General features: G+C 41.9%; 1 protein-coding gene across 2 annotated transcripts; it reads right to left on the bottom strand.

Moving 5' to 3' along the window:
• Window positions 1–3,491: 3,491 nt before the first annotated feature.
• LOC306781114 (kinesin heavy chain-like) lies at window positions 3,492–21,364 on the bottom strand. Of its 2 annotated transcripts, XM_079273803.1 has the most exons (29): window positions 20,814–21,364; window positions 18,253–18,340; window positions 18,096–18,169; window positions 17,655–17,759; window positions 17,429–17,477; window positions 16,833–16,888; window positions 16,568–16,655; window positions 13,944–14,068; window positions 13,700–13,804; window positions 12,969–13,117; window positions 12,306–12,454; window positions 11,979–12,157; window positions 11,614–11,682; window positions 11,197–11,403; window positions 10,891–11,037; window positions 10,584–10,772; window positions 10,343–10,460; window positions 10,082–10,143; window positions 9,700–9,809; window positions 9,355–9,456; window positions 9,046–9,106; window positions 8,811–8,882; window positions 8,220–8,324; window positions 7,482–7,698; window positions 7,115–7,289; window positions 6,687–6,766; window positions 6,447–6,486; window positions 6,220–6,305; window positions 3,492–5,883 (listed from the first exon to the last, which is right to left on the bottom strand). In XM_079273803.1, exons 1-28 carry the CDS (start codon window positions 20,940–20,942, stop codon window positions 6,227–6,229), a joined length of 3,129 nt encoding a protein of 1,042 aa, XP_079129929.1. In that variant the 5' UTR covers window positions 20,943–21,364; the 3' UTR covers window positions 3,492–5,883; window positions 6,220–6,226. The 2 variants fall into 2 exon arrangements, with proteins under 2 accessions (XP_079129929.1, XP_079129930.1); XM_079273804.1 differs by lacking the exon at window positions 6,220–6,305.
• Between the last annotated feature and the right edge of the window lie 33 nt (window positions 21,365–21,397).

Genomic DNA, 21,397 nt, shown 5'->3' with positions numbered 1-21,397 from the left:
CCAAAATTACTTTATGTTCAGGACATGTTAAACTACAGTATTTTGGCATAATTGAAGACTGATATGACAAGAAAATAGTTAATTTACAAACACGTCATGTTCTATATACCCACCAGAAGAAAAAAATATGTATAACGATCCTAAATGAATCATGCAATTGTGTAATAAAATAATAACAGCTTGCAGAGGTATGGGTGTAAGAGTACACATCAATGGCCTTTTCACAAACACCTCATTCAGTAACAAGACTCTCCAAGCAGAATAACACCGGTCAATGATGAATATCAAATATCAACCCTTTAAACAGGAGTCAGACCTTCAATCACGCTAATTTTGACGAGTGACACTTGAGCACACTGTCTTGCATGTGTCATCACATCATCAGTCTTATTTGCTCTGCCTGCAGAGCAAATAGTTGGGAAGAGTATCACCTTCTTGTTGGCTTCAGATTAAAAGAATATCTGCATGAATTAATTCATCCACTACTGAAGTGAAACACATCCTCAGGGTGCTGATGTGTGTTTGACAACAAAACATAATTTAGTCATTATTCAGACAGCCTTGACACACAGACTTGTTGATGATAAAGTGTAAGATTTAGTTGTGCTGCACATCAATATGTTATCAGATTGGATCTGCATATTGATTAAAATCATTTTCAAAATCCATTATTGCCAGATTTTATCCATAGAAAACTAAATCAGAATTCATAATCAGACTAGATCCTGGACCTCCAGCAGTAACGTACTGCAGTACATGCATTTATAATAGAGACTTCTACAGCTTAACCATTATGATAAAATAAACACGATATGTCTCTTTTCTACAGTTATGTGTGCACATTTACGCACAGCGTTGGGTCTTTACCAGCTTATGTGCCTGGAGATTACAAAGACGGAAACACATGACATTAAACCACCAAACTGTGACTTGTAAACTAAAATCGGTTTCGTTCTGCAATTAAATCTTACTTTGAGCTACTCGCCAAAGGGCAAACAGTGCAGGGTCAGCTTGACACAAAGTCAATTCGTCACTATGTGACAACTTTAAACACAAAACATTTCATTGAAGCTTCAGTTTCACTCTGTCTGTGGTTGAAGATGAAACCATATTAATAAACGATCAGTTGTGCTGTTGTATAAACTCATAGGCCATCAATTATTAGCAGCAACATTACTTACACGCTTATAGGAGCTCTCTACCTTGCGTGTCGCTCCTCGTGTCCGGATTGGGACGGACTGTGTCAGTCCGGCAGGAACATGCTGAAGCAGCGCGAGCAGCTACCGGAGTCTTCACGCTGCGTCTGGCTGCGTCCGTATGTCCACCTGGGGGTGTGGCGGGGGTCCTGCCAAGCCCTGTTGTTGGGCTCGGCGGTGCAGCGTCTTCCTGGTGCCGCAGAGTCTCCCCCTGGCAGTGGGAGCGCGCAGCGGGGAGCGGAAATCAATGTGCAGCTTCGAGAGAGGGTGAAGGAAACGCATTTCAATCAATCACTTAGTTACATTCAACATTTTATTATACATTCATCACATTATTACAAGCAAATGAAGGAGAAAAGAAGGCTGATAATAATAGCTGATAATTCAATTATTAAAGTAAAGGCAGGCTAAATATATTTAAATGTACTCATGAAACAGAAACGTTTAACACTGTCTGATAACAGCGCGATCTTGAATTTATCAAAATGTGGGTGAATTTGATCGTGTGACACATTGCATGTTCCTGTAGTTTCATAACATTGTAACAGATTACATTTTCTGATCCAGCCCAGTCTGGTCATCTCCTAGGAATTTAATGTGTGTTACTGTAATGCAACATTACACAAACACACACACACACACACACACACACACACATACACACACACACACACACACACACACACACACACACACACACACACACACACACACACACACACATACACCACGATGATGCCTCACATGCCGCTGCTGTTTACATCACTGCTTCCTTTCTCGTGGGAACGATGAGGAGCAGCTTATTATAAGAGGCACAAAGGAAGTTCCATTGGTTTTGGTTTCCAAATCCCACTCTTCTTCTCATGTGATGACAGTAAATGCATTTGGAGTTTCACCTGACTAAGATACAGTTTAAGGTTTGTTGCAATTTGAAACATTTGCATGTACACTTTACACCAGGGGTCTCAAACTCATTTTCACTCCGGGCCACATCAGCATCACGGTCGCCCTCAAAGGGCCGGTTGTAAATGTAAGACTGTGTAAATGTAACTACTCCTAACATATTGATAAATAACTGTCTCTGCATTTGATTATTGTTTATTCAAGTGTACAAATATTGTACATGCAGTTATATAAATGTAAACATATATTTAAGCACATTTCTGTTATTATAACTTAAATCCTTTTAATTGAGGGTTAAGAAACCCACATTACTCTATCAAAGATCAAACTATTCAAGAAAATATCAAACACAAGTTATTACAATAACTTTGTTCAAAGCTTAAAATCCTTTCTAGGGTGCGTTTGCACAATCCGACATGAAGTATTTCATGTGTTTTTAAAGCCACGTTTGAAGTAGTCTTCAATGTACTCACAATACATTTCCATGTCAAATGTACAGTAACCAGCCAAAGAGCTGCTTCTGTGTTGAAGTATCTCATCATTATGTCTTTCTATCATAGTTTTGACTTTCTATCTTGGAATTATGACTTTCAAATGATATCAAATGATATATTTCTCATAACTTCGACTTTCTATCTCATAATTTTGACTATGGGGATATTTTTATTATCAAGTCCAACTTAAAAAAAATATATTAAAAAAAAAGATTTGTTTTCTTCTTTTTTTCTTTTTTGTGCTGGCGGATTCGCGGGCCACATAAAATGACGTGGCGGGCCGGGAGTTTGAGACCCCTGCTTTACACATTACGTGTCCATTATCATGTAACGCAGTAAGGGAAGCTACTTTCTCAGTATACCATGCTATCATCTCCTTACAGGATGGTTTTGGTGGGTAGAGATACAGTAGCTGTAGTGCACTGATGACTTTTGTATATATTTTGTTCTCCGTTTCATTTCGATTTTCCAGCTTCAACAGCTGACTTGCTTTTCATGTCCCAATTTTTGACAAAGGTCCCTTTCACAACAAAGTTTGAAAAAATAATTTCCGGTTTAGGTTAGAGGTTGTATTAACAACAGAGAGCACCCAACTCACCAGCAGTGACTAATAGCAATGAGATCATAGTTTTTAGGGGCGTTGCATTTAATAGGGCTAATACAGCTTGAAAACCAACAACTGAAATGATAGAGCGTCCTTCTCTTTCACTCTAAATGAAGCCGAACAACTTCATAAAGGAAGAATATTAGGGGAGCATGTTTCTCTTTTTCTAAAACTTCATCAATGACATTCAAACAATCCTGAAATGATTCCCTTGGACAAACTTCTTTCTACAAGTTTATTGAACTTTTTACTACAACACAATGGTTCACATACAATACAGCATAGTGATGGGCCTATATCTACAGAACTGTGATTCTTCACATAATCATGTTGACGCTACAGTATAGGCATACGGAAATAAATCAGACAAACATTTCTCTGAACAAAGTTAGCGTGTACCGTTCTTCTGCATTTTACTATGTCATGGCACGCTATTTTACTTACAAGATTAACAATATATAGCACATGTAGTTTTAGATATGTTGAAATCAGACAGTGGAACAGAAGGTGACAATATATTACACAGTCCCCCCTCCTGTAGATTCATTTATTACATTTAAAACATGATGTGAAATAGAGGGTTTGCTTGGACACGTACAGTAGGGTCTGACCAGAGGGATTTTTTTTTTGGGATGTCACATGCTGGAATGGAGGTTTTATACACTATGTATAAAATGAAGTAAGATCTGTAGATCCCTTCCATCTGCTAAGCGCTATGAGGATGGCAGTGGTGATGACCCATGGCGGCTGTGATTCTGAATGTGAAGCCCTGAGATGTTGTTAATGCCAAAGACCTGTCATGAATGAGGCTGCTAAGGATCAGACAACCTTCACTGAACATACTTGGGTCCTACTTGGGCTAAGTCCAGTCATGCAATGAAGTACTCTGAACTTTATCATTTTTCAACACAGAATATTTTTTTTGCGACACACCTTTGGTCTAATCTGTCCTTCAATTCAGTGACTAAGCTTTGTCCAAACACATCCATATCTTCGTCACCCACCTGAGACGTGCTGGTTTCTTCCATCCTGATTGGCTGGTCAGGATTTGTGACAGAAGAAAAACAGCGCGACTCGACAACAAGCTACAAACTTCAAGCTTCTGTCCGTCCTTCCCAGACTGGTGGCTGCTCAGCTGGGGACTGGTTTGCAGACACTCCCTAATCATCGGACTTCTGATGGTTCTGATTAAAAAGCACTTAATCACTGAATAAATTCCATGCAGACTAAAAGGTACTTCACTTCTGTTTTTAAAGTTCGATCACACAGTGTATTAACAGTGTAACTTTAGATTCGTAGACAAAGGATCATCATCATTTCAGCCTTAGGTACCAAATAGGAAAATGCATCAAGCATCAGACATTTGTGGAAAATATTTGAATGTCAACGTAGTATGACCTGTCCTGATGTGATAAACCCAAACTTTCTGGTCCTCTGCTGCACTAGAACATTTTGCAGGAACTTTTTCAGCCCATGTCCTGATCCTGTTACATGATGGAGGAGAACTCTGTGTCTGAATGAACTTCAGGAGAACATAACTACTGCTCTAATAACAGCTTTTTAAATCTACTTACAGCTATTGGTGTACATGACAGCGTGTTAGTTTGATCATCGTGAGAAGTCGGCTCTTATTAAGGCTCGGTATGAAGACTCACAAGGTGTGGGCGCAAAGCAGGGAGAAAGCCACAATAAATGGATGTGGACAGCATTACCTGGCATGTACAATGGCATCACACAGCTGCAACATCACAGTATCAAAGCAATTAACAAAAGGTTTCCTTGACATAGACTGTTAAGTCCGGGCTGGGTTTCCCTGACACATGTTGCATCTTCTATTGAATTAAAACTAGACCCTGCTGTGTCTTGTGTCGTTCCTTCCAGTGTTTAAGACACACTAACACAACAGCCCAGTTCTACTTTCAAGTAGAAAATCTAAAGCACGGCGACCATGATCAGGTTTAGGGAAAACCAGCTCTGTCTCCGTCTCGCTGTCTCTCTCTGACATCTGTCGAAGTCGATCAGACTGTTCACTCGCAGCATACCAACTCCTGACTGGAATCAGGAAACATGCAAAGATTTGAAAGCCAACCCGCTACGCGACATGCATGCAGGGTGTGGGTCTTCTGTTACAAGCTGGCGTTACACACATATGCTCTTATTTACGACAGAGAAAAAGGTCACGCCTGCCTACAGTATGTCATCCGCATGATGCCCTTAAGAAGAAGATGTGTTGCAGGGGACGGTGTGCATTCACACAAACAGTTGCTGGTCAGAAACCCTCTACTGGAGTATACAGCACTAGTATTTACAACATGTGTGTCCTAAGTCATCAGGGATGGAGTCAGCCCTGTTTCAGTTCAACCACCTAAGCAGGTAATCAGCATCAGTGATATCTGGTGACAAATTGATTGATCGATGAGTTGGTTTAGAGACATTTCTGTATTCAAAAAAGGAAAAACAAATTATGATTGAATTTACTTCCTGTACTGACTGAACTGGAAGGGACTGGACCTCAAACCTGAGGGTGGTCACCGTAGGAGGGGCTTCATTAAGTTTGATGACTATAGGGGGCTACAGATCTTCATCATCATCATCTTCATCAGTGATGCAGTGGAGGGATGGGGAGACAGGTTGCATGCAGATGGGAGGGGAGGGTCCTTGGACGGTTACAGTGTTTGGTCATCTTCTGGAGAGAGACAATAAAAGGACGTCAGCGTTTGGAGGAATACAGAAATCTGTTAAAAGTTCTGTTGAATGATTATAAATTCATTTTCTAATGTTAATCAAATATGCTTTGCATTTATTGCCACACATTTTCCAAAGTGTGAAATAACTTTGTCTGACTACCAAGCAGCCAGTGGTTTCTAGTTCATGGCAGTTTGTTAAGAAAGCAAATTTGCAGAGACTTTGTCTTCTCTTGCTTGACTCAGGGAACCCCCATCGAGGCTTCTGTAAGCAACCGCACGGACAAAGAAGACATTAAAGTGTGCCTGTGTGTAACTCGGTGTACTCTGTTAATTACCATGGCATTAACTTGCAGCGGTCTCCTGCTGAATGATGTAATGCCTGTTTGAATCATCCACCTCGCTGCCACAGTGAACATCACTTCTGCTGATGCAGAAACACTCATTAGCAAACAGATAACAACATGTAAGCTGACAACAACAAGACAAGAATTGATTTATTCCAATCGAGTCTGAAGTTAGTTAAAGTGACCAGAAACAATAAACAGCTAACTGACGTCCTCACCTGTTGTCATTGATGTCTCTCGTTTCACTGACGTTGTTACCTGTTGGAAACAAAACAATAGTTTGATTTCATTGATCAATACTAAGTGATCATTAATTGATAAATTGATCCTATCAAATTAAAAAAAGAGCATATAAAGGACACTGAGCTGAATACATCAAACATCCAGCATGCTTCACTGTCAAGTATCTTGCGATAAAAGCTGATTTGAAATCAGTGTACATGTGCTCTTGTGCTTACCGTTTTCAATGTTGAGAGGGAAGGACTCCAGTATGTCTCCAGTGCATCTGCCTGCTCTGTAGCCCAGCGCTGTGGACACTCTGTGTAAAACACCACGGAGGGAAAAAACAAAACACGGTCAAATATGAGCTCAGTTTGATGCATTACAAGTGAGGGAGACTTGTCTGATCCAGTAATTTGACAAATCAAAAAAGAGTTAAAAGGAACACAATGTTGAAGCAATACTTAATATAAAAGGAAATAGCCTGCCAGTTGTATGTTTTAATCAAATGGCCATGTTTGGATGAATGTTCTCTCAGTATGTCTGCAAACACCACAGGATGCTCTATTTTGTGAAGACCGGTGCAGAGTCCTCCTGACTGCCGTCATCTAACACAGACTTGACTTTAAGCCTGCAGCTTGAAACCAGTGGAAGGATCTAAACTCACGTGTTGCTCTGGACAGAGTTGGGGTTGCTGTTGATGCTGGCGGCGCTCGGCTGTGTCCCGTTGCTCTGGAAGAGGGCGTTGCTGTAGGTGTTGGCTTGTTCAGTGGCACGGATGTAAGTGTAGAACGGGTTGGTGGGAGAGCAGACGGGCAGCTGCTTCGGTCTCACCGGCTTGGCTGTCAGGATGATAAAGTAATGCAAGGTCAGGCACACGAGGAAAATGAGTTACTGCAGACCAAAGAGGTGAAATGAAAGAAAGTCAGTTCAAATGTCATACATGTCAGACGTTTCACTTAAGAAAATTCCAATACTCAGACCATGTCCAAAAACAAAAGCATGCATCAAAGGAGAAAGCTTGATTGCAGTACCGATCTGTGCTGCGTGGGGGCGCCTCAGGGCGCTCTTTGCCCTCATGGCATCCTTGATGCGGTCGACCTCCTGCTGGTAGCGGCGGCGGTCCATCATTGCGCCCTCCTTGGCGTCCCTCAATGCATTCTCCAGGGCCTTAACTCTCTCAGCAGTAGACCGAAGTCGTTTCTCCAACTTTGGAAGCTCACAGCGCAGATCTGCATTGTCACGTACCAGCTGGAGGGGAGAGAGCGAGAGAGGGAGGGAGGGAGGGGTGGGTGAGAAATGACATGGGGTGGGAAAATTGGAATGTTAATCAAAGATAATCAGAAGAAAAAAAAGAGGCAGAGTAAGGAGTGAAAATATGTTGCCAAGTATGACTTACAGTTTAAGACGCTAATTGAAATTCCTGTTTAAAAATACTCATGGAAGTATAAATACACAAAAAGACATGCAATTACAGTCATATGATGCAATATAGTTGTTCAGCACAATTAGCTGACATCACAAACGACTAGTGGGTTTTGAGCATACTAGTTTACTTGAAGAGTGTTCAGAATAGCAATAAATTATCTTTCTGTTATGCACCCTCTATGGTCAGGCTCCTGGTTGAGCACTTTATGCAACTAGCAGGCAAATTATCCCCCGAAAGTTCTGTATCAGCAGTGAAAATATCACAATTACACTATCTCCTGGTCTTATACAATCCAAACTGCAGACATCACTAAAGTTACAGTTCCTTTCTGCATTTCTCTCACCTGTTTGTGAACCTTTGTAAGTTGGTCCAGGTTATTCTCAAGAAAGGAAATCTTCTGCTTCTGGGTGCAAGACCCCCCGCTATCATCAGGCTCCATTTCGGAACTCTGCAGAGAGGACGACAAAGCACAAAGATGAGAAAAATAAAGACAAAGCAAGGTAGAGGAAGAGGTTTTACATTTTACTAAAGCAGAAGGTGATTGTAACACCTGATGGGTGCTGACAGAAGCTTTCATAAATACCAGTAACGCTCTGATTATCGTGAGAAGACATTTTAACATTGCTTGAGAGTTGTGGTGGAATAAAACCTTCCTTACCAGATATTAAAATACACAGTAGCATGTGCTAAACAAGCCCCTTTTAGGCCAAAAATGAGACCAGATCTTCATTTTATATGGTTACATAAGACCTTTAAATTGGATCTTTAGTCTTCACATAAAGTGAATGTCTTTTGTTAAAAATCTAAAAGTCAAGGGGATTCGAGGACTGTTGCGACACATAGTGACGTTTTTTCATCAGTGGGTATTCAGGCCACACAGTTTCCTTAACATAATTTAAAAGCTGCCTTCTCTCATCATCTTAGAGCTGCTTACTTTTTTAACCCGCGACGTGAGGTCTTGAACGAACAGCTTGCGCAGGTTGTGGAGGGTCTGGAGCTCGCGGGCCTGGAGGACAGACAGAGAGGAGAGGAGGTTAGGAAGACAACCGGATGTAAGACAAAGGATATACAAGAGAAAGAAGAGCAGACTGAGGTAATACAAGAGAGAGAGACAGAGACACAGCAGGGGACAACGTTCCAGAAGAGACAGAGGTGTATATTTTACTTACGACGGTCTCCTCCAGACCCCTCAAGTCCTGTTTAGTCTGCTCATGGCGCTCATGCAGGAATCTGACGGAAACAGCAAAACCATCATGACACATAAGACAATATTTCTGTGTACTGCAATACCTCTGTGTTGTTTTGAGTGCCCTCTGCTGGAATTGAATGAAGGGAGAGCGGACTGTATCAATTCTATACGTGAATGTTTTCATAATCTCTATTGAAATAATTTCCCATCAACTACTCTCTACTCAGACCCGTTGTTTCAACCAGACTGCGTAGTCAAGTGTGAGAAAGTGGACCTCCACAACACTCACGAGAGCTCCTCCAGGCGCTCACTCTTGGTGGTGTCCTCGCTCTTCAGGCGCTCAAAGTCAGCACGAACCTGAGCGAGCTCAATCTTCAGCTTGGAGTTACGGCTGGAGATGTAGAGCAAAAAGCACACGTGTTTGGGAGGAAAAAGGAGAACGGGAAGAGTTGAATGTACAGCAAACCTGATTATTCTACAAACGTTTTGAGCAAGCAAAGAATAATGTATGAAAAGATGTGTGCAATACTGTTAATAATAATAATAACCTTTTATAATAAGCGATTACCACATCAATAGAAACTTAATAATGAATTATTTATAAATAGAAAGGACTAATTCAATTGTCACGGACTCAGTGAGCTCGTCAATGATCCTCTGCTTCTCGTTGATCTCATCTCGCAGGCGGGCCAGCTGCTGGTGATGGAGGCCACGGTGGGACTCCCCCTGCTGACGAGGAACCTGCTGGAAATGAAAAGAGATGCGGGCTTCAGCAGGGGAAACTAGAAAATGAATGTAAAACGCCATATAATCTGTTCTTTGGAGCAAGAGAGTTTGAGGAGCTGTCTGTGCAACAAAGACAACACAGAGGGTCAGTTCCTCATGTAGCACGAAGAAATGGAACAAAGGAGTCAGATCTGAAAATAAGTACTTGCTTGTATTCTATTCTGGGGTGACAGTACGCCCATATCAGAACTTTAATCTACATACTCAGGTTTCACACGAACGCTTCTTACCTTCACATTTCCATCCTCAATCTCACCCTTCTCTCCATCCTTCTCCTCAAGCAGGGAGTTATCTGGTACAAGACAAAGAGAAAGAAAGCATTCAGCACAGAGCAACAGCCTGATAACATCTTCAGGCAATTCCCTGAGAAATTTTATGGATGGCTAAACTATTCCACATTTCCTTTAGCGTGCATGTTAATCTTGCAGTTGTGTTATGATATTGTCAACTGTATATCTTGTGTATGTGTACACGTGTGGTGGGCACGTTACCCTGGTCTTGCAGCTTGGCCAGCTCCTCGCTCAGGGAGTCGTGGCTCTCCTCCAGCAGCCTCTTCTTCTGCTCCACGCTCTGCATGTACTCCGTGAGAGAGCGGATCTTAGCTTCATGCTGTGCGAAACACAAACGTACGGACAGCAAAAACAAGTTGTTAAACAAACGGCTGAAACAAACTACAAGGAATGATTCATTCACGCATAGCCTGTCATCAATTCCACGTCTTCCATCCCTCACCTGAGAGATGAGGAGCTGGCAGGAGGAGAGCTCCCTCCCGGTCTCCTCCATCTTGCGGTGGCACTCCAGCTGCATGTTCTCCAGCTGGCGGCAGCGCTTCACCATGCTCTTCACCTCCGACTTGATCTTGCTGATGTAGAGGCGAGCCACCGTGAACTCCTCCTCGATCGCACCGCTGATCTCCACCGGCTGAGGACAAACAGGAAACTCAATAAAAACACTCACTCTATGACGTGTTGTGTACCTACAGTTATTGTACATGTTGACCTTTAATTTAAACATCTTTTTACTGTTGGATCCAACTCACCAGCTTGATCTCCCCGTTGCCCACAATGTTGCTGAACTCGCTGAGGTCCCTCATCAGACCATTGAGGACGTCAGCGATGCGTTTCCTCTGCTGCCCGCTCACTTCCTGCATACGAGACAGCTCTGCCTCCAGCTCCATCAGACTGGCCTGGAGAGAAAAAGAGAGGAAGCAGTAAGGATCAGTGAAGCACTGCCCTTTTTCCAACAGCAAGCAAGCAAGCGAGTGTCCTTCTGTTCCACCTCCTGTCTCTGATTTTAGCTTTCTTTCTGTAAATCTCACATTCACACCACTTGTCTTAATACCTACCATTTTCTGGGACAGTTGGTCGGCCAGCAGCTGGTTCTGGAGGCCTTTCTCCTCCACCTCCTGGCTCTTCTGGTCGTAGTTGATGGCCAGCTCCTCCAGAGCTTGCAGCACCTCCTTCACCTCAGCCTTGGCGCAGTCGCTCTCCACCTGCAGCCGGCCGAGTTCAGCCTGGACCTTGTCCCCATCACCCTTGGATGAGGCCAGGAGCTGGAGGGAGGGAATGAAAAGAGAGGGAGACAGATGAGGACCTTCAGTTAAGACATTTAATTATCAACATTTTGACCAGTCCTCAATGATGCAGTTTGAAAGCTAGAGCTTGGTACTAAGTTTACGTTTAGAATAGCTCAGTATCCTCTCAAACACAGTCTGTGTGTGCATACAGTGTGTGTTTATTTGCGTGAGTTTGTGATGACCGACCTCATCCTGGTCCATCATCTGCTGCTTCAGTTTCTCCACCAACTGGCACTGCAGGTTGATCTCATCATCCTGTGTAGACATTATACTGTCATTAATACCAACCTCACTACCATCCAGACTCCACCCCCTGCACGTGTGTATAAATACATGTGACACCGGAAAGTGTATAGGCTTTTATCTACCTTATCCATGATTGTTTTAAATTTATAAATCCAGAATTACATGAGAAAGACACTAAATGTTCCCGTACATCTTTCATTATACAAAATAACATCTGCATTTGCAAAGAGCTATAGAGGTGGAATTACTTAATGTACAGGCAAAAAAGTGTCTGTTGTAATATGTTCATGTTTTTGTGTTTGGACCTTGTCATCCAGCTGCTTGTACAGCTTGCGGATCTCCTCCTCGTACTTCTGCCGCTCCTCCTCGGAAATGCGGACAACAATGGAGGAGGTGTCGTTGTCCAAAGCGGGACGCTCCTCCACTGTCTCGAAACGGGTCACCACTTCTTGCGTGGTCTGCTCCGTCTCAGGTACATCCTCTCCTGAGGGTAGGGATCAAGTGACACAGAGGACAGAGGAAAGAAACACATCAGAATGAGGCCGTTTTGTTCATGATTTAAGCACAGAAGAGCTGAAGTTACTCAGCTGAATCGAGGCTTCTGTTGTCAGAAAACACTTGATGTGTCTCACCGTTTCTCCAGCGGTTGAGCTCAATCTCCAGCTTCTGTATGTTTTCCTTCAGAGTTTTGTTCTTCTCCTTCTCCTTCTCGAACTTCTTCTTCCACTGCTCCGCCGTCAGCTCCAGGTTGATGGAGGCGGTGTTCCTGATGGTCTTGGCACTGTGACAGAGGAAGACAAAGACAGAGAGACACAGGGAGGAAGAAACGTGAATCAGTTCATTAGGAGAGGGCTGATGATCAGTGTTTGTGTTTGATTAACAGTTCTACTGGGTGATGCAGCCAAAACTCAGCTTTATGTTGGTCAAATAGCTTAAAGGTCATCTGACTAGTATGAGAGTAAAATACCAAATATATGACAGTTATAATGTCATTTAATGTGAATTTCTATTTTTTTTAGACCTTTCTTGAGCCTTTTGACTCAAAAAGAAATTCATACCTCCCTGATGAAAGATATAGTCAAGGCAGTGTCAGTTAGCGATTGTATCTGCCTTGTTTGGATTTTAGGTCATGCCCAAAACAGTTCATTGCCTTCCTTTTGAGGGGTAAATACAATCAGTGTGTGTTCTTGCTGAAACATGGCAGCATGTAAAAAGACTGATTGGTTCTCATGCTCCTGCTGTATACTGCAATTTCTTTCCAAAGCTGCACTGGCTGTTTCCACAAATGTACATACCGTTGTCCAAACATCAGAGTCGACTTGGTCTCCGCGTCGTTGTAGCTGGAGGGAGAGCAGCAGATGAACATGGTGGTGCGACAGTTCCCTCCAAGGGAGTCCTGCAGGATGCGGGTCATTTTGCTGTCACGGTACGGCACGTGAGATTTCTGGAGGAGATAGAAGGAGAGAGGGAGTGGGAGGGGAGGGAAGAGGGGACGAAGCAGAGAGAAAGAAGGGAGAAGTAAATAAATGAGGAAAAAAGATCAACATCAGGAGACTATTTGGAACCAAAAGAACGAAAGCAATGCCGGAGGTATGTTTCATCTGATTCCTCATTTTGCACTTCTGCAGTGATTCATCAGCAGATTATATTTTCAGCAAAAATGTGAACTTTCCCATTTTGGATTCAAACAAACCCCAAAAATGCTGTCAAAATTGTCCGATTTATTGTTCAGCATCTAACTAATCTATTAATTGGCAGGAATAGTGTTGGCGTTTGTACATGAGTGTAAGAAATGAGATAGGAGTGCTATTTGTTACAGCATCTGAACCTGGAGATGAACTGCATACTTCCAGTTCTAGAAATGGAAATTAAAACATGTTTTAATTTAAGTTTAATCACAAAATTCAACAATAAAAGAAAGCTTCAGTTGTGGAAAGGGTACATATGTTTCACTACACTTAAACGTCTCTCAATTGTTCCTCCACTGAGTATCCATATACAGGTAAGTGGGGTTAAAATAACTCACCGTGCCCTCAGCCAACGCAGAGATGACATTTCCCAGGGCAGAAAGAGACTTGTTGATGTTTTTAGCCTCATCCAGGACGGATCCTGCAGCTCCAGTCTTACTGACCTGGAATAAAGAAAGAGAGTCAGCAGGTCAAACATGAGCGATGAACGGCTGAAGAAAACACACACAGGAGACATGAATTTGAAGCAGCTGAATTGCAGGTCGGGAGTTGTTTGTCTTTCCCTCAGAGTGTCTCGTATACCTTCTCACTGCCAGCCAGATCCACCAGGTACAGTTTTCCACACAGTTTCTGCTCAGTCTCCACGTGCTCCTGCTTGATGTTGATCAGGAAGATGCTGTGGCTGCGAGAACTGTGCTCGTTCATGTCTGCACAAAGACAGAAGTCACACAACCGTTGGTTGGAACAGAAGGCAAGAAGAGGCTTCATACAGTCTGTTATTTACCTTCCTCTCTCCAACCTAGAGCCAGCAGTTGGATCACGGCAGTGAAAGTAATACCTGATTCATTTGTAGTAATTTATCTGTTCATTTGAAGTCTTCCGTGCCTTTTTTGTCAACCAGGACAGGACATTACTGCAGCAGAATGGTACTGTCATTTCACAGAGTGCAGGTGACAGGCCGCCCTGATCTAAAAGCCCCTCTTCATCAGACAGCAAGTATAAGTTCAGGTTCCTCTGCAGACGATATCTGCTCTCAGCACAGCACTCTGCAGCGCCGTGAGTCAGCAGCCATCCACCAGGAAACAGAGAAGACCGCGCTGCTTGTGATTGCAGCCTCAAGCAACCCGGAGCCACTGCTGCATACATTCAGCTGGTTTTCAAAGCTAGATTGTTGTAGGATTTGATTGTTATTGCATTTTTAGCATTACAGCACTTAGTAGTTGCAGCTCAGTGTTAAACGTCTGAGTTGGGTCAGACACTATTTTATTGGTCTGTCTGATAGATCTGCTCAACAGATAGATGATTCATAACACGTAGATGGGCAATCTGAGCTTTTCATCTTTAAACTGCAACACGATTCAGAATTCTCAGAGCCAGTAATAGATAACTGTTGCTGAGTAAGTGCCTTTATCTGTATAGAAAACATTTTTTACAAACTCGGCTGGACACAAATATCTGTTATTATAAACATTTCCGTTTTTTCTCATCTTACATAAGACACAAAAAGCTCTGGAGATGACTTCACCTTCTCTAATTAAGTCTTTACCTGGAAACAGACAGCCCCAAAGTGCATGCTTTCATTTTAACAGATCTATTATAATGAATAATGTGATTTCTAAATAAATAATAAGCATGTCTGTGCTTCTCAACTCATGGTGCTATTATACTGGAAGTGATGAGGTATTACTGTAAACACGCCATAGGAAAACAATAATAACAGATTAAGCTGTAGACTGTTCTGGGTCTTTAAACTTATTTCTAGTGCAGCGTTCTCCACCACGCTACACTTCACTTCTTTCAACGCTAACACTAACAAAAAAATATGTAAAAAAATAAAATTACATTTAAACCCTTGGTTGTAAATGTGGCATTAATGCCTTTGGGTCATGCAGCAACATTTAAACGTTTGCATCTGATAACCAGATTCCTATGAGAACACAGCCTTCTGTTCTGCTGAGCAAATGGTCTGAAATGAACTTTGACGTAACTGTCGTCAAACTAATCCGGTTGCATATCAATTGATGTGTGACGTAACTATGAATTAGCATTCATTCATTGATCCATTAGGTATGAACTAGTCACATAAAGTCAAAGTGACTTGATCATATATTAATGGGGAGTAAGGTGAATTCATGATAAGACCTGCATTAATGAATGCATTAAATCATTGTGAGTCATGCACTTGTTCATTATTTCACCCTTTTTATAAAGTGTTGCCCACTTTACTTTATTTTGAATGTGCGTTCACTCTGACCTGTGATTCATCTCGTATTACCCGCATGCAAAGACTGTCAGCTCATCATTGTCAGGAAGCAGTGATTCAGTGATTCAGTTTGAAGTGATTAAGGACTCGCCCTGAGAAGCAGAATTTGTGAGCGGGATATGATTTTTGTTTTGTTTTTGTTTTTTTCAGTAGAACTCGGCACAACATTTTGGCAGCAAACCAAATTAGATCAATCTTAGTAATACAGACATTGTGACAACTTCTTCACTGCTGAAGCATGTTTATAGATTTGATGATCATCACTGGGTTCACTGGTAATTAGGTCACATGTTATTTTTAGCTTTTGTTTTTACACTGTAATGAAATATTGTACAATGCAGTATCAGAGCCATGAGTCAGATATTATTACTGAGCTGCAGAGGAGTGAGTCAGTGCACGGAGGCCAAAACAAGGTGCAGGACTTACAGATGAGAGAGCTTTTATGAACATACATTAAAGATATAAACATAATGTTGCCAGATTACTGAACACAGCATTATCAGAAATTCTGTTTGTTAGGAATGATTTTATTATATTTACAACAGCTCCAGGCAGAGTTTTTGTACTGCTTTGTTACTCTCGCCAAACCCAAAATAACTGCCCAATGCTGCCCATGTCATTACAGCGAATGCCATCTGACAGGATGAATGAATAAAATTATAGCTGGCTGCAACACGAAGATTACATATAACACACAAGGCACAATAACAGGCTACATGAGCTGAGCTGTCCCTTCACGCATCAGTAACGGGTCGTGAATGCTACTGCTGGCCCTGAAGCGGAGCTAGATCTTTGTGCTCTGATATGGACGTGGAGGAACAAGACAACTTGTTTTATTCTGGACATCTAAAAATGTTTCACTGTAAGCATTTGTCTTTTGGGATGTTTTTTTTCATGTGTACATCCTATGTTGCAACAACAATATTCTTAGATAAAGACTCACTGGTCACAGCAACGTGGCGGGCAGCTTTGCCCTCGTCGATCACATCCATCACCTCATCAGGGCTGGAGACAAAACGCTCAGTGCATCCCTGAGGAGAGGAGAGGAGAGGAGAGGAGAGGAGAGGAGAGGAGAGGAGAGGAGAGGAGAGGAGAGGAGAGGAGAGGAAACCATAAGAGAGACAGAATATGAGTCAGATTCAACATCATGGATGTGATGAAGCCCACAGGCAGATTATCACCCACAAATACAAAGCACTTTCACAAACCTTGACATATGGCACCCTGTTCTTATCCTCATGGACAGACAGGTTGGTCTTTGTCACTAAAAAAGAATAAAGAGAGAAAATACAAAATGAGTGTTTTAAAGTATTTTAGAGGTATGACAAAGCCTACTTTATGTGAAGGAAAACACTCAATCAGGCCCCAGCTGACAATTCAAAATATGAACATATAATTGAATATAATGCAGTAAGGCTCTCTGTATTGCTCTCAAATATTCATTCACTTGTCGATCAACTTTTCACATTTATGATTATCTCTGCTGAGTCAACAAAGGTGTCGGCATTATTTACTCTTCTCTCCTCTTTTGTATCGTTTGTTTGGGGAAGTAAACTCTTTAAATGTGCATTTGGCACCAATTCACCTTAATTAATTTCAATTCATTTATAAACCTTTCATAGCTCATGTGTATTTCAACAAGACTTCTGATCATGTTAAACATTTTCGGCATATGAAAAACACATCCGACAAAAAGCTTTTTCGATGAAAATGATTGCTCGGACAATTGAGTAGTCGCTGGAAGACGGGACATTCTACACTCTTGCTGTTGCAGGTGATCCATAAAGAGCTCATTAGCACGAACCATCCAGAAGGTCACGGATTTTGTCCATGTAGATCTCAAAGTATGAAACCTGTTGGAGAAGAGAGAAAAATAGGAAACCAAATTGAACTCGGGTTGAAATGTATCATCATTGAAATAATTATGTGTAAAAAGGTTTTTTATTGAACTGTTTGCAGAAAAAAAGATAAAGATTCCCTAAGAAAAGAAGGATTAAAACAAGAAGCATGACACAACACAAATACACTACCTTGATGTGGAATTCCAGGTTTTCATCCATGGCAAAGATGTGATTGAAAATGTCCTCAGCGATGCGAGGAATGATACCCATCTGGTGCGCGTCGTGCAGTTTGCCCTGAAACACAAAGTCACCGGTAAAGGTGTGAGAGTGAGATAGCTATGCAGGGCCAAAGGAGAACAAGTGGAGACTCCATGCAAACATGCCTTTACATTCTCAAAACAAAAAACGATTGAATCAAAGCTGACGAAAGTAAAAGTCTGACTGGTTCTGTGAGACCTGCTACCAGTTTCTAGTGATATCAATGATGTAAATTATGAAACAAATGTGCAATGTAAATAAATACAAATTCTCACGAAGACCCAAAACTCCCCGAAATGTTGGATGAATGTGGGAAAAAAAAACTTAAATCAACACAGACATTAACTTGCTTTATTGCTCTGAATACTGTACCTCCATGGTGTGAGTCTTCCCGGAGGCGGTTTGTCCATATGCGAAAATAGTGCCATTGTATCCACCCAGAACATCTATGAGAAAAAAAGAACAGATGAGACCACAACACACATATTTCAAATATCTGACATGTCTTGACGTGGCTCATCGTCCATACCTTTGACAATCTGCTTGGCGCAGGTGTTGTACACCTGCTCCTGGGTGGTGTTGGTGGGAAACACTCGATCGAACGCGTAGGACCTCCCCTGTGAGGACCGTGAACAACAACAAACAATTAAGAAAAAACATAAAAGATAAGGGGTTTCATATTCAAATTGAGATCAGATTTTTCAGTTGAACCTCAGGACATTCAAATAAATCAAAGGTGCAGTATTTAAACTTAGATGTCTTTTCCAGCAGCTAGTCATCAGTCTGAGGTTTGGGAAATGATGTCAGCCGTGTGAGGTGGCCAGTGACTGATGTATCATCTGTGTGCACTTGCCTGACCATTAAAAAGGAGATTGGGTGATGATTGGGTTAAATGGGTGAGAAGAAAAAACACACATCAACGTTACTGGCTAACACTATTTATGATGGTGTTGTCAGATTTTAAGAAAAACTATAATTCAATAAAAGCACAAAGAGGAGTCAGGACTTAAGTTTCTCAGAAAGAGTATATTAAGTACCACACTACCAGGAAGTAGGTCAACAAATACATAAAGATGAAGCTCCATGCGCACTGTTTCCAGAATATTTAATTACTGCAAAGCTCAGTGGAAAAAGCGGAGAACGACAACACACAGATGTTCTTTGAGTTTTACACTGATGTCCGCCCTGATTGTGTAAGAGCGTTGGAAGCTAAATCCACAGATGTATGTGTGTATGTATGAAATGTAATGTATGTATCCCCTGAATGTCACAGAAGGCCACTGTGCAACACAATAACATGCGCTGCCAGAACAGGAGCGGTATTGAATGGCATTAACAAATTGACTCATCTGCAGATCGCCTCCATGACAGAGTGATTTACCAGAGAGAGAATTTCAGTCCCAGGACGAGGGGGGAAAGATAAAAAAAAAATGGTGACGGGTGAGCAAAGGAGAGACACGGGTGAGAGTCAAAGAGGCAGCTGCAAAATAGAGAGAGAGAGAGAGAGAGAGAGAGAGAGAGAGAGAGAGAGAGAGAGAGAGAGAGAGAGAGAGAGAGAGAGAGAGAGAGAGAGAGAGAGAGAGAAAATGCATGGAAAGACTTGAAGCCAGAGACAAGAAAGAGCAGGTCAGCCTGTGATGCACGACCTCACTGGGGGATTATCGATCCTCTCTGTGGGCAATTAGAGAGATCAGTTTCTGGCTCCACTGTCCATCAGGAAGGTCAGACTGAGATATGTCCATTACTGCCGGAGAAAGTTTCAACATGACTCCTCCCTCTGCACACTGCATTTATCAGCCTTAGGAGGACCAAAGCGTACTATTCCTCTTCGTTTAGCACTCTCAGTCAGTCAGTCCTCAAGACGGGGTCAGGGGAGATTTTATTAGGATATCCAAATACATTTGCAGAATTTCTTTTGTAGCCTTTGATTTAACATTGATGTCTGCAGTCCACCTTTGGGCCACATGAGGGAGCCTGAATGTTCGTATTGTTCTGACAATTGTAGTCTGCTTGAATAATAACGTTGCATCTGAAAGGAAGATGTATGTTCTGTTTGTTTTAATGTGTTGAGATGAAAATAATGAGATTGCTTGTTTACTCCGCCTAAATGTATTTGTTTGTATTTACACGTGTATATGTTTTCAATAACACATGCATAAAACAAAGTTGTGATTCATCAAACGTATATATTTTCTAAATGTCTGGTTTACCTGTTTAAGATAAATGCAGAAATGGCAGTAAAAATGGTCAAGCTCTCAGAACTTAAAGATAACACCTATTGTGAATTAGGTCATGATGGTGTGTCATTTATAGTGGGTTCTCAGAAAAGAAGTTAGGGAAACACTGTACTCATGTTTCTTTTTCCTTCCTCAGACATGACATACTTGGCCAAGAACTAAAAGAGGTAAAACCAGCAACACATATGAGCAGAAAATATCTATAATCATTTAAATTCTTCCTTTATTCACACTGCAAGTATTTCGAATGATTTTGGCCTCCAGAGATGGGATCAATTAAAGTTAATTTCTGTGAATTTAAAATCAATGTGAACCACATAGCAATGGCCAAATCTCTAATCTGAAAAATATTGATGCAACAAAATCTCCCTTTTTTGTTTATAAATCATATATTTTAAACGTAGGCTTTAATTTTGAACGAAGTGTCTTTTTATCCACAATAAATGCAATAAATTGACAATATTTTGCAGTGTTGAACAGACACTTTATCTTCAATTTTGACAAAAATGTAACTCAAGTGTCCCTGAAAGTGTGTCTGTTATGTAAGCATCTCCATCTCATAAGCACGATATGTTTTATGATGTGCGGTGTGTTTACAATTACAAGGTGTTTCATCTACGAAGTACAGACCTGAGTCAGCTGATGCAGGAGGCCAGTTTGCGCACTTTGACAACATAACATGAATTTGTGCTTTGTCATGTTATGGAACATATACATTTTACAAATATACATTGCCCTGTGCTGCACTGATTACCATGTTTTGCTGCCCGGCCACGACCCAAACTGATGAGTCGATCTGATGATTTATTGATGAAGGGCCTGCATGCACAACAAAGCGCCTCCGTTTACTTACCCCGACGAGGACTGTGTCATCTCCTTGGAATTTGGGGATGAACTGGTCCCCACGTACAATCTCCGACTGGTTGAGAGGACGAAAGCGACAGAGCACTTTTATGTTACACTCCGCAGGGATATCGGCCATTGCGCAGATTCGAGGAGGAGGAAGGATGCTGCTTTCTGCTGAGCTGAGGGATGCTGCTGAGGCTGGAGGCGAACCGTCGCTGATCGGGCCTGATCCGACCGTCAAAATAAACGACGAGGGGTGCGCGAGGACTTCGTCCTTCTACGTCGAAAGGACTCGGAGGACCGTGGAGAGGTTGGACGGTTTTATCCCGACAAGCCGAGAGACGATGCAATATATTTGTGCGCAGCTGGACGGTCTTTCCTTGTCGCAGAGAGGCAGGCAGGCTAAATTAGATGTCAAATCACAAAACGATCTCCTACATCATTAAAAAACACCGACTGTGATGCTACTCGATTCTGCGTGTTGGTTTGTTTGACGCCGTCTTTCTCTCCTGACTATTTCCTTTCTTTTCCCTTTCCTTTGGGGTGCGGCGGTGAATGTGCGTCAGGCCGGTTGAAGGTGAGATGCTGCTG

Source organism: Melanostigma gelatinosum, assembly GCF_949748355.1.
Source record: "Melanostigma gelatinosum genome assembly, chromosome: 8".
Classification (NCBI taxonomy): domain Eukaryota; kingdom Metazoa; phylum Chordata; class Actinopteri; order Perciformes; family Zoarcidae; genus Melanostigma; species Melanostigma gelatinosum.
This window is presented reverse-complemented; position numbering and strand designations above follow the sequence as displayed.